General features: G+C 38.1%; 1 protein-coding gene across 2 annotated transcripts in view; it reads right to left on the reverse strand.

The window, feature by feature from the left end:
- Positions 1 to 3232: 3232 nt before the first annotated feature.
- The window catches only part of tet1 (tet methylcytosine dioxygenase 1), a 61366-nt gene continuing 44860 nt past the window's right edge, over positions 3233 to 19738 (reverse strand). Inside the window, exons 3-11 of one of the 2 annotated variants that reach the window (XM_079842672.1) lie at positions 16359 to 18447; positions 16180 to 16270; positions 14580 to 14673; positions 14285 to 14493; positions 13277 to 13427; positions 11023 to 11112; positions 9230 to 9367; positions 8778 to 9090; positions 3233 to 6980 (exon numbers count right to left, since the gene is read on the reverse strand). In XM_079842672.1, the coding sequence (XP_079698798.1) occupies positions 6019 to 6980; positions 8778 to 9090; positions 9230 to 9367; positions 11023 to 11112; positions 13277 to 13427; positions 14285 to 14493; positions 14580 to 14673; positions 16180 to 16270; positions 16359 to 18447 (4137 nt within the window). In that variant the 3' untranslated portion in view covers positions 3233 to 6018. The remainder of the gene's footprint in view (positions 6981 to 8777; positions 9091 to 9229; positions 9368 to 11022; positions 11113 to 13276; positions 13428 to 14284; positions 14494 to 14579; positions 14674 to 16179; positions 16271 to 16358; positions 18448 to 19738) is intronic. The other variant, XM_079842673.1, reaches the window with a different exon arrangement.

Here is a 19738-nt window from a genome sequence, read left to right on the forward strand (position 1 = left end):
ACGGAACCTGGCAGGGCTCACGCGCGTAGAACGCACTGCACGCGGGAGACCAAAACGCTATTTTGATTATTTTTTATTTCATTTGTACGTTTTTTGTTATACGCAAATACAAATAAAGCAAAAAAAATTTTTAGTATTCATAAACCATTTAAATTTAGTGTGAAAATGACTTAAGCCTATCTATATATTAAGGAATCGGTTTAAAGTTAGACATAGAAACAGAAGGTTGATAACAGACACGAAAAGATTACTTCAAACGTGCAATATAAGCATATTAAATAACACAAGAAAGAAAGAAAGAAAGAAAGAAAGAAAGAAAGAAAGAAAGAAAGAAAGAAAGAAAGAAAGAAAGAAAGAAAGAAAGAAAGAAAGAAAGAAAGAAAGACAGGCTACTAAATTCTAAATTAAACTAAATTCAAGATCTGTCCCCTATTTGGGGAGGGCTAGTAGTGGCATTACATTTCATGAGTTTCTCCATAAAATTTAATAGGGTTGAATTTTTTTGTTAATAATAAATTTAGGCCTATATCCTTTTTTTATGTATATCATTGTAACATAAATTGTGACTGTATTTGTGTTGTCACTAGTTCTACTACGAACAATTTTGCCCCAATAAAGTGTTTTTGAAAGCTGAAATCTTGCAAGTTCAAAAAATAGACGTGTCATTAGGATGGATGCAATAATGATAATATTAATAATATTAAAATAATATTATTGTAATGCAGACAATTTATAATATTTAAATGGTAAATAGGCTACACATCAAGGCTTGTTGTACTGCTTCTAATAATTTTATACAATAATGAGAAGCACTATGTCACAATGCAGTCAATCTTATAGGCTTCAATGCTTCAATTTCTTATAACTTCGATATATATATATATATATATATCAAAGTATATATATCGATATATATCAAAGTTATAAGAAATTGAAGCAAAATGCTTGTACAGAAAGTGCAACTCTATAGACCAATGGCATCTTTTAAAGTGTGTATTCCAGCCTAGACTGCAAAAAGAGGATTGGATTTTTTGTTCAGCAGTGACTTCAGCCTAAAACACTCCAATCCTCCTACACACAAGGCTCCACTTGTGCTCAACAGGAGATGTGCACACCCTCACCTCCCCCACTTGTGTCTGGCTGATCAATGTGCCTGACTCTCCAGCTGACCCTGTACTCCAGTCATCACACAGCCGCTCTCTAGAAGGCTTTACTGCTTTTCTTTACATTCTCCGTCTCATAAGGGCACAGGTATATGAAATTTACTATGGGTCTATGTGAGGATTGTTTTTAAATTCACTTAAATTGAAAGTTGTTATATTTTTTGAAGATAAATATTAATGTGTTATGTCATTGAAGTGTCAATGAAATGCTATTTAATTGAGACACAAGTAGCTGTATTAGTATCAGTGATAGGCTACTGGCCTTCATTCATAAAAAGATGTCATTAAAACATATTTAAATGTTTCTACATTAATTTGGAGATTAATTGTGAAATTATTACATTATAAAATATATTTAAAATTTTGTTTAAATGTTTTTAATGGCGATTAATCAAATGTTGGAATAGATACAGGTATGGTTGGAATAGGAGAAACAAAGTTCACAAGATGTTTAGGTGAAGGGAGAAAAACCTTGGGAGGAATCCGACTCAGCTGAAGACTTAAAGCATTAAGGACCTCTTGGTGTGGCTAATGTGAAATTTAAGGGGTCCAACCGAAGCTGTTTTGTTTAGATTTTATTTTCCCCCCTATATATTTTGGTTTCTGACTGGTGTCAGGAACTGTAAAGATGACATCCACCGCTACAATACCGCCGGACACTAGGTAGCGCTTTAGTGAAGTTACTGATGACTCAAGAGTCAAGAATGAAAATAATGAATTTGCCCCAGAGGCATCTTTCTGTTGAATCTCCTTCAGAAATGTGTCAGGGAGATCAGATGATGCACTGCTGAAATAATTTAAACTTGTGAATACATAGGCCTACCCTCCCACATTTTTTTTAAATAATTTTTAATATTTTAAAGTATATTTTTCAAAGCTTTATGTGGTAAGTATACTAAAATTAGTGTACTAGTAGTATATTTGTATGTGTACAACTTTAGACTAAATTGTTCCCCTTTTTATGTTTTGTTATTTTTTTCCAGTGCATAGCCTAAACAAAGTGCAAAAATAATATATAGTAAGTTCACTCTTACAAGTTCAAGAAAACTATTAAACTAGTAGTTTACTGAGATTAAAAAATATATATTAGAAGCATATTAACAATACCTATGTTCACTTGTATAATTGCTATACTAACGAAAAAATAGTTTAACTAGTTTTGTACTCAAAATGTACTGTTACACTTAAAGTATACGTTTACTATCTAAATGTTGGCCAGCTTACCCCCAAGAAGTACTGAAATAGTACAAGTATGCAACTATTGATATGAGTAGGCTATAGTACACAAAGTATGCTTGGGGAATACACTTAACTTTTGGCTACTTGCATTTTTTTATTACTACTTAAGTTATTTCACCACAAAACTGACTTGTTAGTATACAGCAAAACATATAAGTTTATGTAAATTATATGTTGAAGTGAAGAAGCCAATATGTATGGCATAAATATTTAATAAACCACTCTATCAAAAAACTATAAGCCAAGTATACTTACTTAGGACTAATTGTACCTTGAGTACATCAAAAAACATCTTGATGTTTCCGGAACCGCATCCTATGCAAACTTTACCATATTTTGCGTACTATAAAAAAACTGCACAAAACTTAGTACACATGTGCATTAGGGTCATCTGAGGATGCACACCAAGTTAATCAAATTCTGCCCATAGAGGGCACTAAAAACTGTTTGTTGATGTTGAAATGCAATAATCTTGTCAGAGTTATGGTGTACTGTTAAAACACATGATTGTGAGATACTGTAAGAGTACAGCTGAATCCATAAATTCCATAAAATCCATAAATTCCTTCAAATCGCAAGGTCAAAAAAGTAACTTTTTTAAACTTATTTGAGCTATGGCAATGTAATTTAAAATTTCAGTGTATGATCCCTCTTTATAATAAAATATTTAGAGAATTTTTAGTTGGCAGATATGAGACATGACATATACATATTGACAGATATTCAATATGTAGAGTGAAAATACACAATATAAAAAAAGTATGATAGTAAAGTTCAGTAGAATTATGCACCAAGAACAAGGATTGAAAAATAAGCCTCACACTTCACATGTACTTTACTACTGTGCATTTTATTTTCTAAAAGAAAAATCTCAAAAGCTGGTGTTTTCTTTCCTTTGACAAATCATTTCAAGTCACATAATGAACAAGTCTTCAAGTCATAATATGTTCTTGTTTGTTTTGAAGGTATACGAAGAGGTTTTAAATTTCAACATTGTACAACAACAGTGCCCGTGAAGGCTTACATTCATACTTAAAGTTGAAGTGTGTAATTTTTTCGATGCTAAAATAAGTTTAATATGCGACAAATAAGTAAGCAAATGGTAGGCTGCATTCCCCAAAAAACGAAACATCTGAATCTTTGTGCTGTATGAAAGCATTACTCTGCTGTTCGAGCACCACGACCAGCCCAACACAACTTTGGATCAACCAATCTATCTGGGAGATTGTTGGGAAACCTGTTTGAAAACAGTGATTATTTATGCATTTCTGTTTGGTGACACTAGTGACAGGGAAATTACACACTTCAGCTTTCATTCAGCAAACACAGAAGAGAATTGCCAAACTGATAATATACATTAAGATTGTTTTAAGGGGAACCACTTTTCCGTTTCACAAAATATAAACAAATAAACATTTCGGAGAATTTAATTGGAAGACAATGCAAGAGTCCTAGAAGCTTATGTCCAAAGTTACACACAGAGACCTGAGAAAAGAGGGAATACAACAAAGGAGAAAAAACATGCAAAAGACGTCTAATGTGAATATATTAACTTGAAAAGGAATGTAACAATGTATTTCTTTTGGAACATGATTTTACAATAGACCGTTGCTATGAGGGCCATGTTCAGTCATCAGAACTCAAAAAAAGATCGTATGAGCCAAATCTAAAAAAAGAAATGCAGATTTTGAACAGCAACATGAACACCAACCCATCATTCATGTAAAACAATAGCTTAGAAAAATGCATAAAATCCGTAAGCTTTGAATCGAATTGCATTGGTAATTCCCTTAGGCTCTTCGATGTTCATAGTAGGCTACTGACATTTCAAAGTCAGTCAATTACCATCGAGGGACTGTGAGGTCATAGTATTATTTGTGCCACATAAAAAGTCGAGAAGAAAAACACTCAATAACATAGCATGATCTAATAATGTTGAAGCGGAATAAAACATTCAGCACCCCCAAAATGAAAGATCCAACTAGTGCAGCACCTATGTGATTTGTCAATGCCAGGGGACTCTGGTACTGTGAACAAGCACCACTGAATGAGCACTAAAAGCCTTTCCCTGAGCTACAAAGCCAGGCTTTTTTTTCTTACACATGATGGTTTTACACAAAAACAACGGTTTAATTGTTCAGCAAAAATATATTTAGTTGAAGAGACAGTAGCGTGAACGTACAATTGCCACTCTGTGACTTCAAGTTCCCCTAAACACTGGGTTATTGTTGAGCTTTTCTATCTTTGTTGCAGCTAGAGTACTAGTTCAAACAGATATTTCTCACAATATGAAAAGATGTTTCAAGAGCTGAAGTAAGAACAGCATTTTGGGTGTACAATGGTTTTGAACAATGGCGTACACTTTTTAGCACCTCGAAGGAAAAAAAAAGAAAAATACTTTTTTTAGCCGTATTTTAAAACTCAATGTAAACCTTTTGATTAAGCCAGTATCTTGACTAGGCTTCTGGGTACATATGCAATTACGAAGTCTTTCTTTTAAAGTTGATCTTCTCATTTAATGCACCTAAATAAAACCGAATAAACTTTTACACTGATCCCCCCCAACCCGCACCAAAAAAGTGATTGATTTCAAATAAAAACGCACTATGCAACAATAAAAATATATGAAATGACACCTCAGAAGGCGTCATGGGATCTCTTTAAAAGCACCAGTGAAAACATACAGTAAATTTGTTTGAATATAACTTAACACGCTCGAATTGTATAAAACGATTAAGCTATTTTCAAGTCACGTTTCAACCTCTTTGGGAGTTACAAAAAAAGAAAACTAAAAAATTGGGACTAAATAATATAAACTTTCAGACAAGTGCCAGAAATGTTTGGACACGTTGCCAAAATGCAGCGTAAAACCATGATTATTGCTTAAATATGCAAAGTTTCATAATCATGACACCAAACACATGCTGACTGTAGATACTAGAATATGGATAAACCAAATGTGCATATTGGAAACTTCAAAGGTCAAGTTGGTCTGAAGATACAAAGTGCTTTTTTAAAGGATGCCACGTACTATGTCTCACAATGCCGAAACAATGTACCTTCAATGCCAACATGAATACCCCCCCCCCCCCCCCCCCTAAAAAATATAACGGAAAGTTTCTGTAATGACCCATGCGTGTTTCGTATTGGTCATTTGACCTTACTGTTACAATGGCACCATAAAATAGCAACCAGCAAGTGTCGGCCAAAAGAGCACCCAAGGCTGAGACATGAAAATAGAATTCACATTTCACAATGTCAATTCGGAGTGTTTACTACACACGTCATTTAAAGGACGACAAACTCCTATTGCAGTAAACAGGCGTGGACCAGAAATTAAATTACAAAATAGTTTTGAAAATGATCAGAATAAATAATCACATTTACTATGCACTAATTTCATCTATATGTATAAAACCAGTTTTATAACATCTGTTCTGAGCACCATCTCTTTACAATAAAAACAAACAAACAAACTCACAGTTAAAAACCCACAAACGGTAGTCGTAAAAGCTGAGATGAAGAGCACAAATTAAAAAAGGGCATATGTAAAAACGGGCGTGAAAAGATAAGAACTAGCTGAGGTAAGGCATTAGCTAGACAAGCACGGAGAGTTTCACGTCCAGCGGTTGTAAGGCCCAGTGACGTGCGTGAGGGAGTAGGGTGCTGACACGACGACGCCGTCACGAGTAACTGTTAGCGATTGACGGGTAGGGACCTGAAACTTGTGTCTCTCTTCCGTACAAGTCTCGTTTTCGCTCTCCGTATCCGAATCTATTGCCTTTGACCCGTTGAGTCCCAGACGCTCGGCCTCCTCTTTCTCCCTGGCCCTCTCTGCCATTTTAGCCTCCCACTGTTGCAGGCCGTGGCCCGGGACGTTCAGGCTCTTGTGCTGGTAGAAGACCAGGGAGATGCGGGTGGGATGCGTGCGGTCGGGCCGCAGGATGGGAGTGGTAGCGTGCAGTTCCCGTCGAGCGCATTCGATCAGGATGGAGCCGTGGGAAGGAGCCACCGCGACCCCGCCGATATTCCCGTCGAGGAAATTGTGCTCGCTGTCCGACCACACGTTCTCTGCTTTAACCCCCTCTGGGGTCAGGGGTTGTGCCGTAACAGGCGGGCAGTTCAAACGGCTGTGGAGACCCTCAGCCATAGGCGGGGAGAGCGAGGTGGGAGCTGCCCCGCCCTGGAAGCACCGCATTTCCTCAGGCTCGGATTTGAACGAGGGTGAGCATTTCGGATTTGTTCTTACGGGGTCGTTCGGATACGGGTTTCTGAACGGGTCGGTCATCTGCCTGATGGCCTCCTGTCCGTGTCTAAGAGGAGGAGGACCATTGCTGTGGCCGTTTCTTCCAGAGGGATCGTGCTGGGGTTGAGGGAACTTTGGGTGTGTGGACATGCCAAAGCCGGAGGCCACAGGAGGTGTGCGGGATGTGTTACTCTGGGTGTACGGGACTGTGGAGTGGAAGTCTGGGAATTGGCTTCCTATGTCTGGAACCCCAGAAAAGCGCATGGTGGAACACAAATTACGAGTATCCTTTTCCGAACATGGTGAATGTTCAACGGAGGTGTGTTTAAAAGCTGTGGACAGAGAAAGAAAAACTGAATATAGATACAAGAAGTAATAAGAGCTCCACTACTTTAAAATCCTATAACCAACAACATTTTTATGGAATAATTTAGCAGCTCACGAGCCCCTATTTCACTAAATCAAAAGAAGCAAGTATTTAATTAACAATATGGTTTCTGCAGTAAAATTAATCTCTATGTATGTCCATAAAAAACACATGAAATTGTCCATTGTATGCACACTTCAGAGTCTCAGTGGTCATCCAGAGTATTTTTAGGCTACTTTTAATAATAAAAAGCAACCTTTTCAGTTATTTTTGCTAAAGATTACATTTACTAGTGTTAATAAACAATAAATTATTTTAATTTTAGTATCACTGAGATACTATTATAGTTTTATTAATATTTTGAATAATTTTTTATATTTTCCATTTTCACTAGTTTTAGTAATTTTGTTGTGTGTTTTATCTATATATTTTTTTTATTAATTTTCATTTAAGTTTTAGTTATTTTAGTACATGAACTATAATAACCCTGGTGTTAAATGATAGCAAACTAAAACAAAACAAAAATCTACATGTAAAGATAGGAGGAAACGAGCACGCACAATCAACACTGATACATAATAAAATGTACTCTAATATTGTCCAATAATAGATATGGTACCGATGATTCCTAAAAAACATTACATTATACAACTAAATGATTTTACAAGGGAACACCCTTTGGGACACCCTGCTCTAGTGCAGTGGTTCCCCACCCTGGCCCTGGAGCACACCCACCATCACTGCACATTTTTGATGTCTCTTTTATCTGACACACCCATTTAACTTCTTGGAGCCATTACTAGTAAGTTTATTCAGGTATGTTTGATTAGGGAGACATCTAAAATATGCAGTGCTGGGGGCAGAGGCGAAGGGGAAAACAACTCCAGGGTAAGGCTGAGGAGATGTGGTTCCCCTTTAAACGCATACATTTCCTATTAAAAATCAATTTACACATCCCATTGTGGGTGCTTCTCAAACGGAGGCTGCGTCCTCTTCCTAGACCAGTCTTTCTGAGGCTTCTAGGCTAGACTTCTCAGCATTGAATGCTAGAATGAGAAGGTCTATTAAGGCCACATGGCTACGTTCCTGCGCCCCATGGTCACGGCATGAAAATACTATTAAAACTTAATTTTGGAAAAATACTTTGTATTAAAAATCTTTATATTAACTGCCTTTCTATTAATGCATTACAGTGAGTGAGTGACAAACATCTGCAGTCTCCCAATGGCTTACATTATTGGCAGTTTAGTGTTAAGTTATTAAATTTACACCAAAACAAAAGATAACATCATCTCCAAAAACACTATTTTTGTCTTACATTTCATAATGAGCTCGTTTTCTGTCCGTTTTGTTTTCGCGAAAGTGTGCAAAGGATTGTGGGTGATTGAAGGACACGAAGGATGCATTCAAAACGAGCTGAATGAAGGATGCAAAACAGGCTGTCTTCCAAGGAGCCTTGAGATGGCCTTTGGTTGCGCTGGCAGCCAAGATATGCAGCCTTACTAGGACGCAACCTTCCATTTGAGAAGCACCTATAGAAACAGATCCTGGAGCCTACCCAGCACAGCACATTTTGAGGGTTTCCTTTATTGGACACACCCAGCTCATGTAATGGAGTACTCTACAAATCAGCTGATGATTTAATTCACCTGGGTTCAATTAAGGATCCAAATCGGGCAGTGCTGGAGAGGCTCCAGGAATAGATTGAAAACCCCTGCCTTAAACTAGCTTGCATGCGTTAAGAAGGCTGAAGTGGAGATACCTTTAAGAGGCTCGTTCTTCACTTTCACAGGGGTGACCTGCTTACTTTCCAGGCCGCTCAATTTCTCAGCATGGGCTCTTTTAGCCTCCAGCCTCCTCTTGCGCGCTGACTTGACGGGCTCGGCCAACAGCCGCACTTCTCTCGGGAAAGCAGAGAGGACCTGCAGTGCTCCAGTCTTTATCTTGGCCCACTGGCCCTCAACATGGCCAAATTCATCCGTGTCAGATATCCTGTAGAGCGGCAGGACATGCAGCTGCTCGTCCTCTGGAATGTTCCGCACTGCACGGTTATCCTCCTTGGTTAAAGTGCATACCTGCAGTTCACAGGAAGCAAAAGCATATGAGCGTTTTTAGCAAACATTTACATTTAAATCTGAATGGTGTCTTTAAAAAAAAAAACGTAAAAGACATTTATTAGGACATTAATATTGCGATAGTGGATGTGAGCCTCACCACAGTGCTTCCATTGGTCATGTTATGTGTGTCTCTGTGGGCATGAGCACAGAAGTCCACACAAGCAGTCACACCAGAGAATGGTCGACCTTCCCTCCTGCCCAGCCGACAGTCCATCCCTCGCTGCTCCTGCTCCACCTGATTGGTTACAGATCATTACCATCCTTCCCTTACAAACGCTATCCACCTTATTTTTAATGTAAGAGCAGGTGCGGCCATTTGTAATGAATGTGTGAGGTTTCCGGGGTCATTCGCATTTTTTGCTGTACAAAAACTGCTTTATATCGCAAAGCGGCTAATAATAGTGACTAAAGAATCAGAAGTCTCACACATTCACGTAAAATAGCTTACTAATGCATTGCAAAATAAGGTAGCTAGAATTCACAACATTATAAAAAGTCACATAATCAACTTACATAATTAACATGTTCAGTGGTTAAGCCTTGCCTAAAAGCAGCTTTAAAGGGGGGGGGGAACACTCAGTTTCAGTCAGTCTCATGTCAATCTTGAGTACCTATAGAGTAGCATTGCATCCTGCATATCTCTGAAAAGTCTTTATTTTAATCATAATTATTAAAGAAAGATGCGCTGTTCCGAGTCTTTCCGGAAAAAGCCGTGCGGCTGGGGGCGTATCGTGTGGGCGGAGCTAAAGAATGTCGAGCGCGCGCCGCTGTTACTGTGTTGAGTGCGTCTGAAAGCTGCGTCATCCCTAAAAGCGGGAAAAAACTTTATTCAACATAAAAAATGGCTTTTAATCGGATACATCCATACATCTATGATCCGGAATCAGACCCAGAGGCTGAAGTTGAACAGGAGCAGCAGCAAAAACGACTAGAGCAGGACATCTCTATGTGGTAACTGTTATAAGTTACACTAACTATATAATATGCTTAGCGGCTTGTGTTATTTACACATTTATACTTTAATTATATCGTGTGTGTGTGTGTGTGTGTGTGTGTGTTTACGCGTGGTTTGTGTAGACATGATTTGTAGTAAGCGGACTGGTTTTGCGCGTCAGGCTAGTGTTTACATAGAAAGACATGGAATAGTAGCGCATTTGAATGAAGAAGCGCGCTTATTTAGTTCAACATATTTCCCCATTCTTTGTGTATTGTTGTTTGGAGTGCTTTTACAATACACAAACATACACATATAGTGGCCAGCTAAACAAATGTACACACACTATACATCGCATGCTCCATTGATCAATACGTGGTCATGTTTGGGCTACTTGATGGGCATAGGCAAAAACAGACATTTGAAGCAGTCTTACTCACTGCCTGCGGTTCCAACGTTGGGACCTTTATCGTTGGGACCGCTCCATCCTTCAGTATTAGGCGATTTGAAAATCCGGAAAAGCAAATTCCATTCACTTTTGCCTTAACGCGGGGTTATTTGGCTACGAGCCAGCGCTTTGATGGGCGTAGCCTATTGCTTTCACGCTCTCTCTCTCTCTCTCTCTCGCGCTCGCGCTCTCTCGCTCTCTCTCTCTCTCTCGCGCGCGCTCTTCCGGTACAATTGTCCGGACGGCCCATACAAGGAAATTCCGCCCTGTTGACGTCAAGCGGACCCATGATCGAAAAAAACTTTCCGAAACTTATGACTAACAGGAAGTACTAATTTTGGCAAAGAAATACTCCCATCAAACGTCCACCTTAGCTTTTGAAACTGTGTCCATGTTTAGCATGGGAATCCAAGTCTTTAACAGTGCAAAAAGATCAGTATGCATGAAACAGCATTTCACCCCCCCTTTAACATCGTGACAGATTTCATTTTGATGATGTAATTCATACCTGGTTGTGAAAGGCCTCAGGAGCAAGTCTCTGGTAGACGGGTGCCAAATCTGATGCCAGATTCTGCAAATTTTTCTCCAACTTCCCCTCCTAACCACAAAATCAAACAATATTGCAGTTTGAAGGCTGATTTAAATGACCATAAAGCTGAATAATACACTACTGTTCAAGAGTTTTGGGTTGGTACGTTTTTTTCTTGTATGCTCATCAAGGCTACATTTATTTGACCAAAAAAATACAGTAAAAACAGTAAATGACTGTTTACTATTTTAATATATCTTAAAATCAAGAAACATTTCTTATTATCATCAATATTAAAAAATAGTTGAAAATGAAGTTGTGCTGCTTAATATCTGTGTAGAAACATTGCAACATTTTTTCCATGATACATGATTCTATTTTTTGATAAAGTTCAAAATAAGAGCATTTATTTGAAATAGAAATCGTTTTTTAACATTATAAATGTTTTTACTTCCACTTTTGATAAATGTAATGCATCTTTGTTGAATAAAAGTATGAATTACTTAGAAATTACTTAGTGTTTTAGAGGTTATTGTACTATTCACTAAGAATTTATTTGACAGGGACGTTAAAAAAATAACATTACATAAAATTTCATGCAGTAAAGGCTCTGGGCTGGATTTCCCGAAACCTTCTCAACACTACACCGTTCTTAAGTTCTACCTTAAGGTGTATCTTAAAGTTAATACGTGTTTCCCGAAACGATCTTAGTTAAGAATACCTTCTGTAAGTCATACTTTTGTAAGTTTGGTCTGGACCACTCTTAGCTATACCTTATCACTATTGACAGTTCATTCCGATAGTGGCCACCATTGTTTCTTTACATCTCAGTCTATACGAATATAATTCTGCTAATTGAAGTGTTTTCATGCAAAGAATACAATTGTCATTACACTGATGGTTGTTAGCATCGAGGTTGATGGTTGCTAGCATAGGAATGATTGTGGAGGGGATTTTGGTCAAACTATGGCTGTGATACAGTGAATAGATGTGCTAAATAAAAGAAGGTGCCGTCTTTTCTATGTGCACTATTTCATCTGTGAAAACTTTATTCCCATGGCTACCATGTCAGAAGCTGCAATCCAAAATAAATTTTGCCTGCCACGACAGCAAATTTAGCAGCTTTTAGATCTTGTTAGCCCGACTTTGTCAAGACAAACTCGACGGAGCACAGCCCTGAAATTCAGCTGCTGCCGCTCTCCTCTTTCTGTCTTTGTTCTCCATTATAGCAGCTGTTGATTATGTTTAGCGTGAGTTTTATTGAGTAGGTCATCCAATAACAGAAATTAGTGATTTACACCAATAATGTGATGCAGGCAATTAACCCTGCTTGTGGAGTAAATGACGACTATGGAAAAATATATTATGAGAAAATAAATGGCATACAGCCAGTTAGTGTAGTGGGTTGATGCATGATACGTTGTTTGCACAATCATTTCAAAATTATATAAAATATCCACGGTCGGATTTGGTTTGCAATTTGGATTATATTTCTAAGATCTCACGAGTCCTGATAAATGCCATTTTAACTATTTCTGAAGTGCTTCTATTATAAAGAACACCGCCATGGACAGCACCTGCTAACATCGCACTTAAGAAGGTATACCTTAAGCAACCTCCTAAGATATAGTTCGGGGAACACGCCTAGAAATGGTATACCTTTAGCTAAGTTATACCTTTAGAGTCTTCGTAGCACGCTAAGAAACAATGTTATCGGGAAATGCAGCCCTGTGCATTACGACCACTGTTATCATTGTTTATATTCACATTTGCAATCTTACAGGATGTTTCTAAAACTTGGTTGTAAAGGTACAGAGCGTCACTCCACCATTGCAAATCAGGCACCTGTTCGATATACAATGGCACAGCACTATTTCAATGCACATTTCGCATCTGGTTGAACTTTATTGTGTGACTTTTTGCAATGAAAAACCACACAAAAGTCATGCAACTGTTCTATGGATTTGCCCCTTGATTTAAGTGCTAGTGTGAGTGATTTATTATTAACTTAGGCTTTTTTACTTAGTGCCACTAGATGGCCACTGGTTAAACTGGTTCAGGACAGGTAAACAAGGTATGCTCATCACACATGATATTCTCATGAGAGTTGCACATCTCATTTAAAGTTATTATGGCTTGTTGGCAGGATTTTGAAAACCAGCATAATGATCCAGAACAAAGCCTTTCTTCACACATTTCCAGTGTGCTAATGTTGAAAATCAATGGTGCTCACCTCCTCAGGATAGTCCCCCTGCAGTCTGAACTTCCGGGGCGTTTTGCTGCGTGCAAACTTGCAGCCATTGAAGTACATACTCCAGGAGCAACCAAATGAGAAAGAGGCACCGCAAGTCTCTGTGTCCAGGCCCTGACATGCACAGGTACGACTAACAGAGATGAAGAAGATGAGGTAAGTTACAGTGCAATAACATACTATAATACAGAACTTGCTGGTGGTGCTATTATTCAACAGAAAATGACACATTATTTCACCAATATATTAAAGAGGCCATATTACACCGTATTACAAAGTCTTGATTTTGTTTTTGAGGTCTACTAGAATAGGTTTTCATGCATTATTTTTCACATTTTACATTGTTGTAGCACCTCTTTTCCCAGTCTGTCAGTAACGCTCTGTTTAGTTTCTGTCTCTATGAAGCCCCTCCTTCTGAAAAGTGCAATGTGCTCTGATTGGCCGACTGGACCAGAGTGTTGTGATTGGTCAACCACTTTGAGTGTGTTTTGGAAATGTCACGCCCCTTACCATAACCACGTGTTTCAACGCAATACTAACTCAACTACTAGGCCTCAACCCTTTTTTTGTGTATGCCTTGGGTGGGAATTATTTAAAATAAGGGATACTGTGATGTGTACATTCCTGGAAGAAAACTTGTTTCAGGGAGTTCAAAAACAAGGCTTAGTGATATAGAGAATAACTTCTCTTTGTGCTTTGTAACTTTGCAGATACTTTTCATGCTCAAACAGCCAAAAAAAGTTGAAAATGTAGAAAAAAAACATATTTCTTTGGCTTTTATGACATACAACTAAACTAGCCAGGTCTTTTCAGCAGGGAATGTACAGTTACAAAATTGTAATGGGAAGGAGTTGGTGTTAAGGCTTAAAGAAAAGTACTCCACAAACACTTCATCAAGAGCAACCTCCAAATGTTCTTTTGTATTTGTGTGAGGGAGTGTGCACGTGAATCATTCCCACACACTCTGTCCGTATGTTACTTGTGACTCACTCCTCATTGAGGGCACAGCGGCGGCTAGTGGGCGAGCCATATTTGCAGAGAGTCTGTGTGAGCTCCTGGTACAGCCTGTCAGCCACACTGCGTGGGATCCCCTCCCAGGCCAGGATGAGAATGACTACCACTGCATTCTGACAGCAGTGACCAGCACGCTGCCGCACAAGACACAGCAACTTCTCTTCCTCACTTCCCCTGCGTATGATCTGCGGAATTCAACACATGTGCAGAAAGTATATGAAGGAACAGACATTCTGCAAGCTCTTCTTTCTATTTCATATAGATCACTCACCCACTTAGCGATTGGGCAACCCTGTGAGCTCCTCCCCTCTTTACCAGTATACACCACAACCTCCACGCGGACTGCATTGCCTTTCTCGCCATATCTGTGAAGGAAACATTGCATTGAGTTCTGTGTGTGTTAAGCACTCAAACTTTTTATTGCAAAGGACCCCAAAATATGACCCTTTGCCTTCATAAAATAAAGGCAGCTACATACTTTTTTAATGTAAAAGACTTTTTTAAAGACGTAAAATATGTATCTTTGCCTGCCCACAATTAAGGCCCGACAATAACTATGATAATAAAGATATAAAAAGATGTAGTTTTACAAATTGTTCTGAATTTAAAGGAATAGACAACTATAATGGTAAAGAGGAACAATATCAATGGAATCACTTTCTGATTTTGTCCCCCAGCTGATGAACGATAAAAAGTCAATCAAAATCCATTCTGCTTTAAAGAGCTTGAGTATTTAAAGCAGCAGACAACATAACAGCAGCACATGTTTATAATAAACAGAATGTTATCATGCATTGGTGTGGATGCTAATATAGTTATCATTATAGTTATCGCTCTTTATGTGAACAGGCTTTTACACAAATGTTAAATATATCAACTTTTTTTTACAAAACTATATGCAGATTTTAATTTCTGTTAAATACATGCAATAAAAAGCAGATTCTTCAGAATTCGAATAAATGCAAAAATGAAGACCAATTAGAATTCAGCATGTAGATAGTAAGATGGGTTATTTTACTTTTAATATTTAGGGTTAGGAGTCTGAAACAAACTCTAACAAGTTTGAGAAATATCCATATACAGTAGTATCATACTTTTAAATGCACGGGTGATGGGAAATAGTATCGCCACAACATCAGACTGCAATAATTATAGCAGCTCAGTAGTAACCTCACAACCTCTGTGGTGAGAGTCACTCTATGGGCCCCTTGAACCCAGTTATGGGCTTCCTGTTTCAACTTCTATAGAGCATGAAAGTGTGTTTCTGCAAAAAACGCATCTGTGGTTGCAGATTGAATGCAGCGAAGTCTATTGCTACATGTATATTTATCTGTCAATGTTAAAAACATTGCACAACAGGGTTACACAGTCAGTATGATTTGGTTGCTGTTTGCTAGAGTTAATGATAAAAACAAGTTAGCTACATTTACATGCAACCTAATAATCAGTATTTAAATTCACTAATAGATCAACAGGTTAAGTCTGAAAACTGATAAACATAATTTATCTAAACTATAATAATACTTATAAATACTTTAAATAATAATAATTGTTATTATAATTATTATTACTTTTTAAATATAAAAAATAAATATTAAGCAATACATGTTTATCCACATATTGCAAAGTTTCCCAAAATTTCAAAATACAGTTATACATTTAAACATTTGACTATGTAGAGAAAAAAGGGATCAGAAGAAAGAAGGGAAATTTGACACATTTGACACTCTCAAGATAAAAGGTAAACAATAAATGTAAAAATGATATTCAAAATGAAAAAAAGTGTATAAAATTATGCATTTAAATAAACAAAAAGTTTTATATTTTTGTGATGGAGCCAGTGTAAACATAGCAGTTGAGATCCACTTTACCTGTTCTCCATCATCTCTCTTACTGCTGCTACATTTGGGCCAGATCCAAGGTGAGTGTAGTACGGACCCTCCTCTTTCTCAATTATTTGTTCTGTAGAGGCAAATCGTGGTCGTGGATTAATTGAAAGAACTTCTAGCAAACTTTTATTTCAAGTTATGATATGGCTACTTTGACTTACCCACACAGTCACACGAGGGCAGCTCTGTTTGTTTAGAGGGGGTGTTGAGGAGATTCTTGGTTGGTGTGTCCAAAAACCTCATTGGAGACTCCAAAAAGTTGTTGAGCGTGTGCTTGGTGGGAGTCTGTTCTCCAGTGTCTGCCACGTCACCATTGTCCAAATGTACACTGGATGCGGACAACACCGTAACACCTCCAGACTTCTCCACTTTGTAAAATCCATTTTGATTCGTGTGCAAGTGCTGATGATCATTTAAGCCGTTTGCTCTATGGTACATCCCTGGGCTTTGCGGTAAGTCTTTACAGGGCTCACTGGCCATGGTTTGCTGAGGTTGTTGTTTAGCACCATGATTTAGCACATCGTAGTTTTTCGATACCTGAGAAATCATTTGTTCACATTCATGCCTCGGCCACTGGCTAGCACCAAAATGGTCATTTGTATGATTGTGAAAGAGTCCGTTTGGTGGCGGTAAAGAATGACTTTGAGCTCCATGCTCGTATTTAAAGTGAAAGCCGTTCTGCTTACCAGAACCTACAATGTCCAAATGCTCTTTTTTCAAAGAGTTGTTGTAGTATAAGAGTTGCCTGTTCTCGTGATGAGCCTCCGCTATGTATTTTTTCAGGTCTATCTGAGCTTGTGGAAGAAACGGACTCCTCTTGTGCTGTAACCTCATCTTTTGTTGCGAAATGGCTTTCTGAATCGCGGCCTTGAGTGGGGTTTTCCTATTGGGCGTCCTCTTGGCCAGTGGAATCCTACAATGATTGCCCTCCATCTCTGCAGCTTTCTTCTTCGACATTCTAGGTTTTGCTGGTGTCATTTTAGGTTGCCTTTGCTTTTTCAAGTGCTGCCCCAAATAATTATGATTGTATTTCATTGTCTGAGCAGGCATCCCTTTCGGAGGACTGTTTTCCGAGACTTGCATCTGCCTCGATTCAATCATGAATGCAAGCTGCACCAATTGAGCCGCAACTTCCTCCTCATCCCTCTTTCTCGAGATGGGAGTCGCTTCTCCATGCTTATACTTCTTAAAAGTGCCGTCTAACCTGTCAGCTTTACAAAGTGCTTGGCCGTTTCTTCGGTTTTCCGCGGTATATGATAGCTTTTCACATTCTGAGCTGGCCACCAGAAGATCTTTCAAGGAAAGTTTTCTGGGGGTAGAGGCACAGCGCTGACTTTGACTTTGGGTGAAGTTTGCTGGCCGGTTCAGAGGGCTGCGGATGACAGAAGTCTGGTGCAATGATGAACTGATTACTGAGACTTTGTTAGAGAAAACATCTGAAACTGGTTTAGCCTCTCGAAGAGGTATGTGGTTGCTTGAAGCAGAGTATGTAGATGTTTCTTGTTGAGTGTCCTGACTCTGGTTTTCTGTTTCAAAGGGCACTGTTTGTAGGGTAGCTGCCAGTTGGGTCAAGGCCTCAATAGCTATAGCCTGATCAATGCTAATATTCCTATGTTGGACCAGAGACTGGACACTGGGTAAAGATAGTGCAATGTTATCATTCTGAGGAGGTTCTTCAGGGCTTTCTCCTTGATTTAACTGACACTGATATGGTTCTTCTTTCGGCTCAGTTTTTAAACACATGTCTGAGGTCTGAGGCCCGAAAAGCCTCTCCTCTAGACTCTTCCTATCTGTATTGGAGAAGCAGACCACAGCTGCTAGTGTAGATAAAGCATCCTCGTAGCACTCGCTAGATTCTAAGTGCTTTGAGTGCTGATCATCAATCTCAACCCATTGCTCCTCCAGTTTGATCTTCTTCAGAGGAACGGTCTGTTCTTTAACTTCCTCCAGTTCGTGAGTTTTGTTAAACGTAGATCTATGGAATGTGGCATGTGGCTCGGTGGGATCCACATGTCTCTCAGTGTTTGGTTTGATGTGTTCAGCACCATTATGAGAGGTTAGAGAGATGGTGTGAGGGAGAAGTACATCAGTGGTCCTGGGATCCTTTCCAGGAGGTGCTGGTAACAAGCCATGCTCAGGTGGAACATTGTGTGTTAAAGATATGTAATGCGCCTCTTCCTCTGGTGCTGGACAGGTCTCTGCCATCTGCTCTGAGCTTGTGCCATTTACTGAGTTTGCCTCTGACTCAACCTGCAGTGGAAAAATATAGAGATGCTTCAGCATTTTTTGGCTGTGGTGTGAAGCAATACATACTGCAATTGGTCATCGCAACTTATGACAGCTGGTGCCACAGTGGATCGTCGCTTGGAACTTGGGGTAATACATGAATAATACATGAAAAAAACAAGTAACATTTAGTTAATTCATCATATTATAATAAAAAAATGCTAAATGTCCACTAAAAGTTCACAAAAGTCATTACTGTCTTAAACGTACTACATTTTTAAAGGTAATCGAAAGCCTGATTTACTCATGAGTCTATATTTTACATTAGCAAATGAATATCATATTACAAAAGATTCGATTTAAAATAAATGCTGTTCTTTTGAACTTTCTATTCATCAAATATTTTACACAACTGTTTTCAAAATTGATAATAAACATAAATGTTTCTTGAGCAGCAAATCATCATATTAGAATGATTTCTGAAGGAACATGTGACACTGAAGACTGAAGAATGATGCTGAAAATTCAGCTTTACCATCACAAGAATATATTACATTTTAAAATATGTTCAAATAGAAAAGTTATTTTACATTTTAATAATGTTTCACAATATTACAGATTTTTTTTGTATTTTTAATCAAATAAATGCAGCCATGGTGAGTGTAAGAGACTTGATTAACTGCATTATTTTTTACTATAGTGACTATGTAATTCTTAAATAAAAAAATAACAAAATTCTATTAATGAGAGAGTGCAAAAAATCCATCTTCCAAACCATGGCTTTACTTTAACCAAATATAATTTGATAAACCTATAATAATGATTTATGCACAGAAAAGTAGCATGAAAGCCAAAGAAACTCAAAAGTTACATATTGTAGCTTTTATGTGCAATAAAAGTATACATTTTTTCATCTCTGTCAGTATGCCATATGTGACTGTGGTTTGTGTTCATAAGGGTATTTTGGTTCATTACAATATACAATGTAACCAAACCTATGGGATGCACGTACATTTACACATTTGACACATGCTTTATCTAAAACAAATTATGTCGCATTCAAGATATACATTTTACCAGTGCATTCCATGCGAATCGAACCCATGACCTTCGTGTTGCTATTGACAGCCCTAATTTAAATATACCACAACGTGGGCATTATTGGAAATGCTCATTATAGTCTCATAATTGTTTTTCCATACCAGAAAATAAAAAAGAGGCAATGAAGAGAAGAAAAAAACTGTCTTCAAGGCACGCTTGCCTTACTGTAACCTAAGTACCTCTCATAAAACACAATTTTACTACTCGCATAAAA

This window comes from Gobio gobio, assembly GCF_949357685.1.
Source record: "Gobio gobio genome assembly, chromosome: 18".
NCBI lineage: Eukaryota > Metazoa > Chordata > Actinopteri > Cypriniformes > Gobionidae > Gobio > Gobio gobio.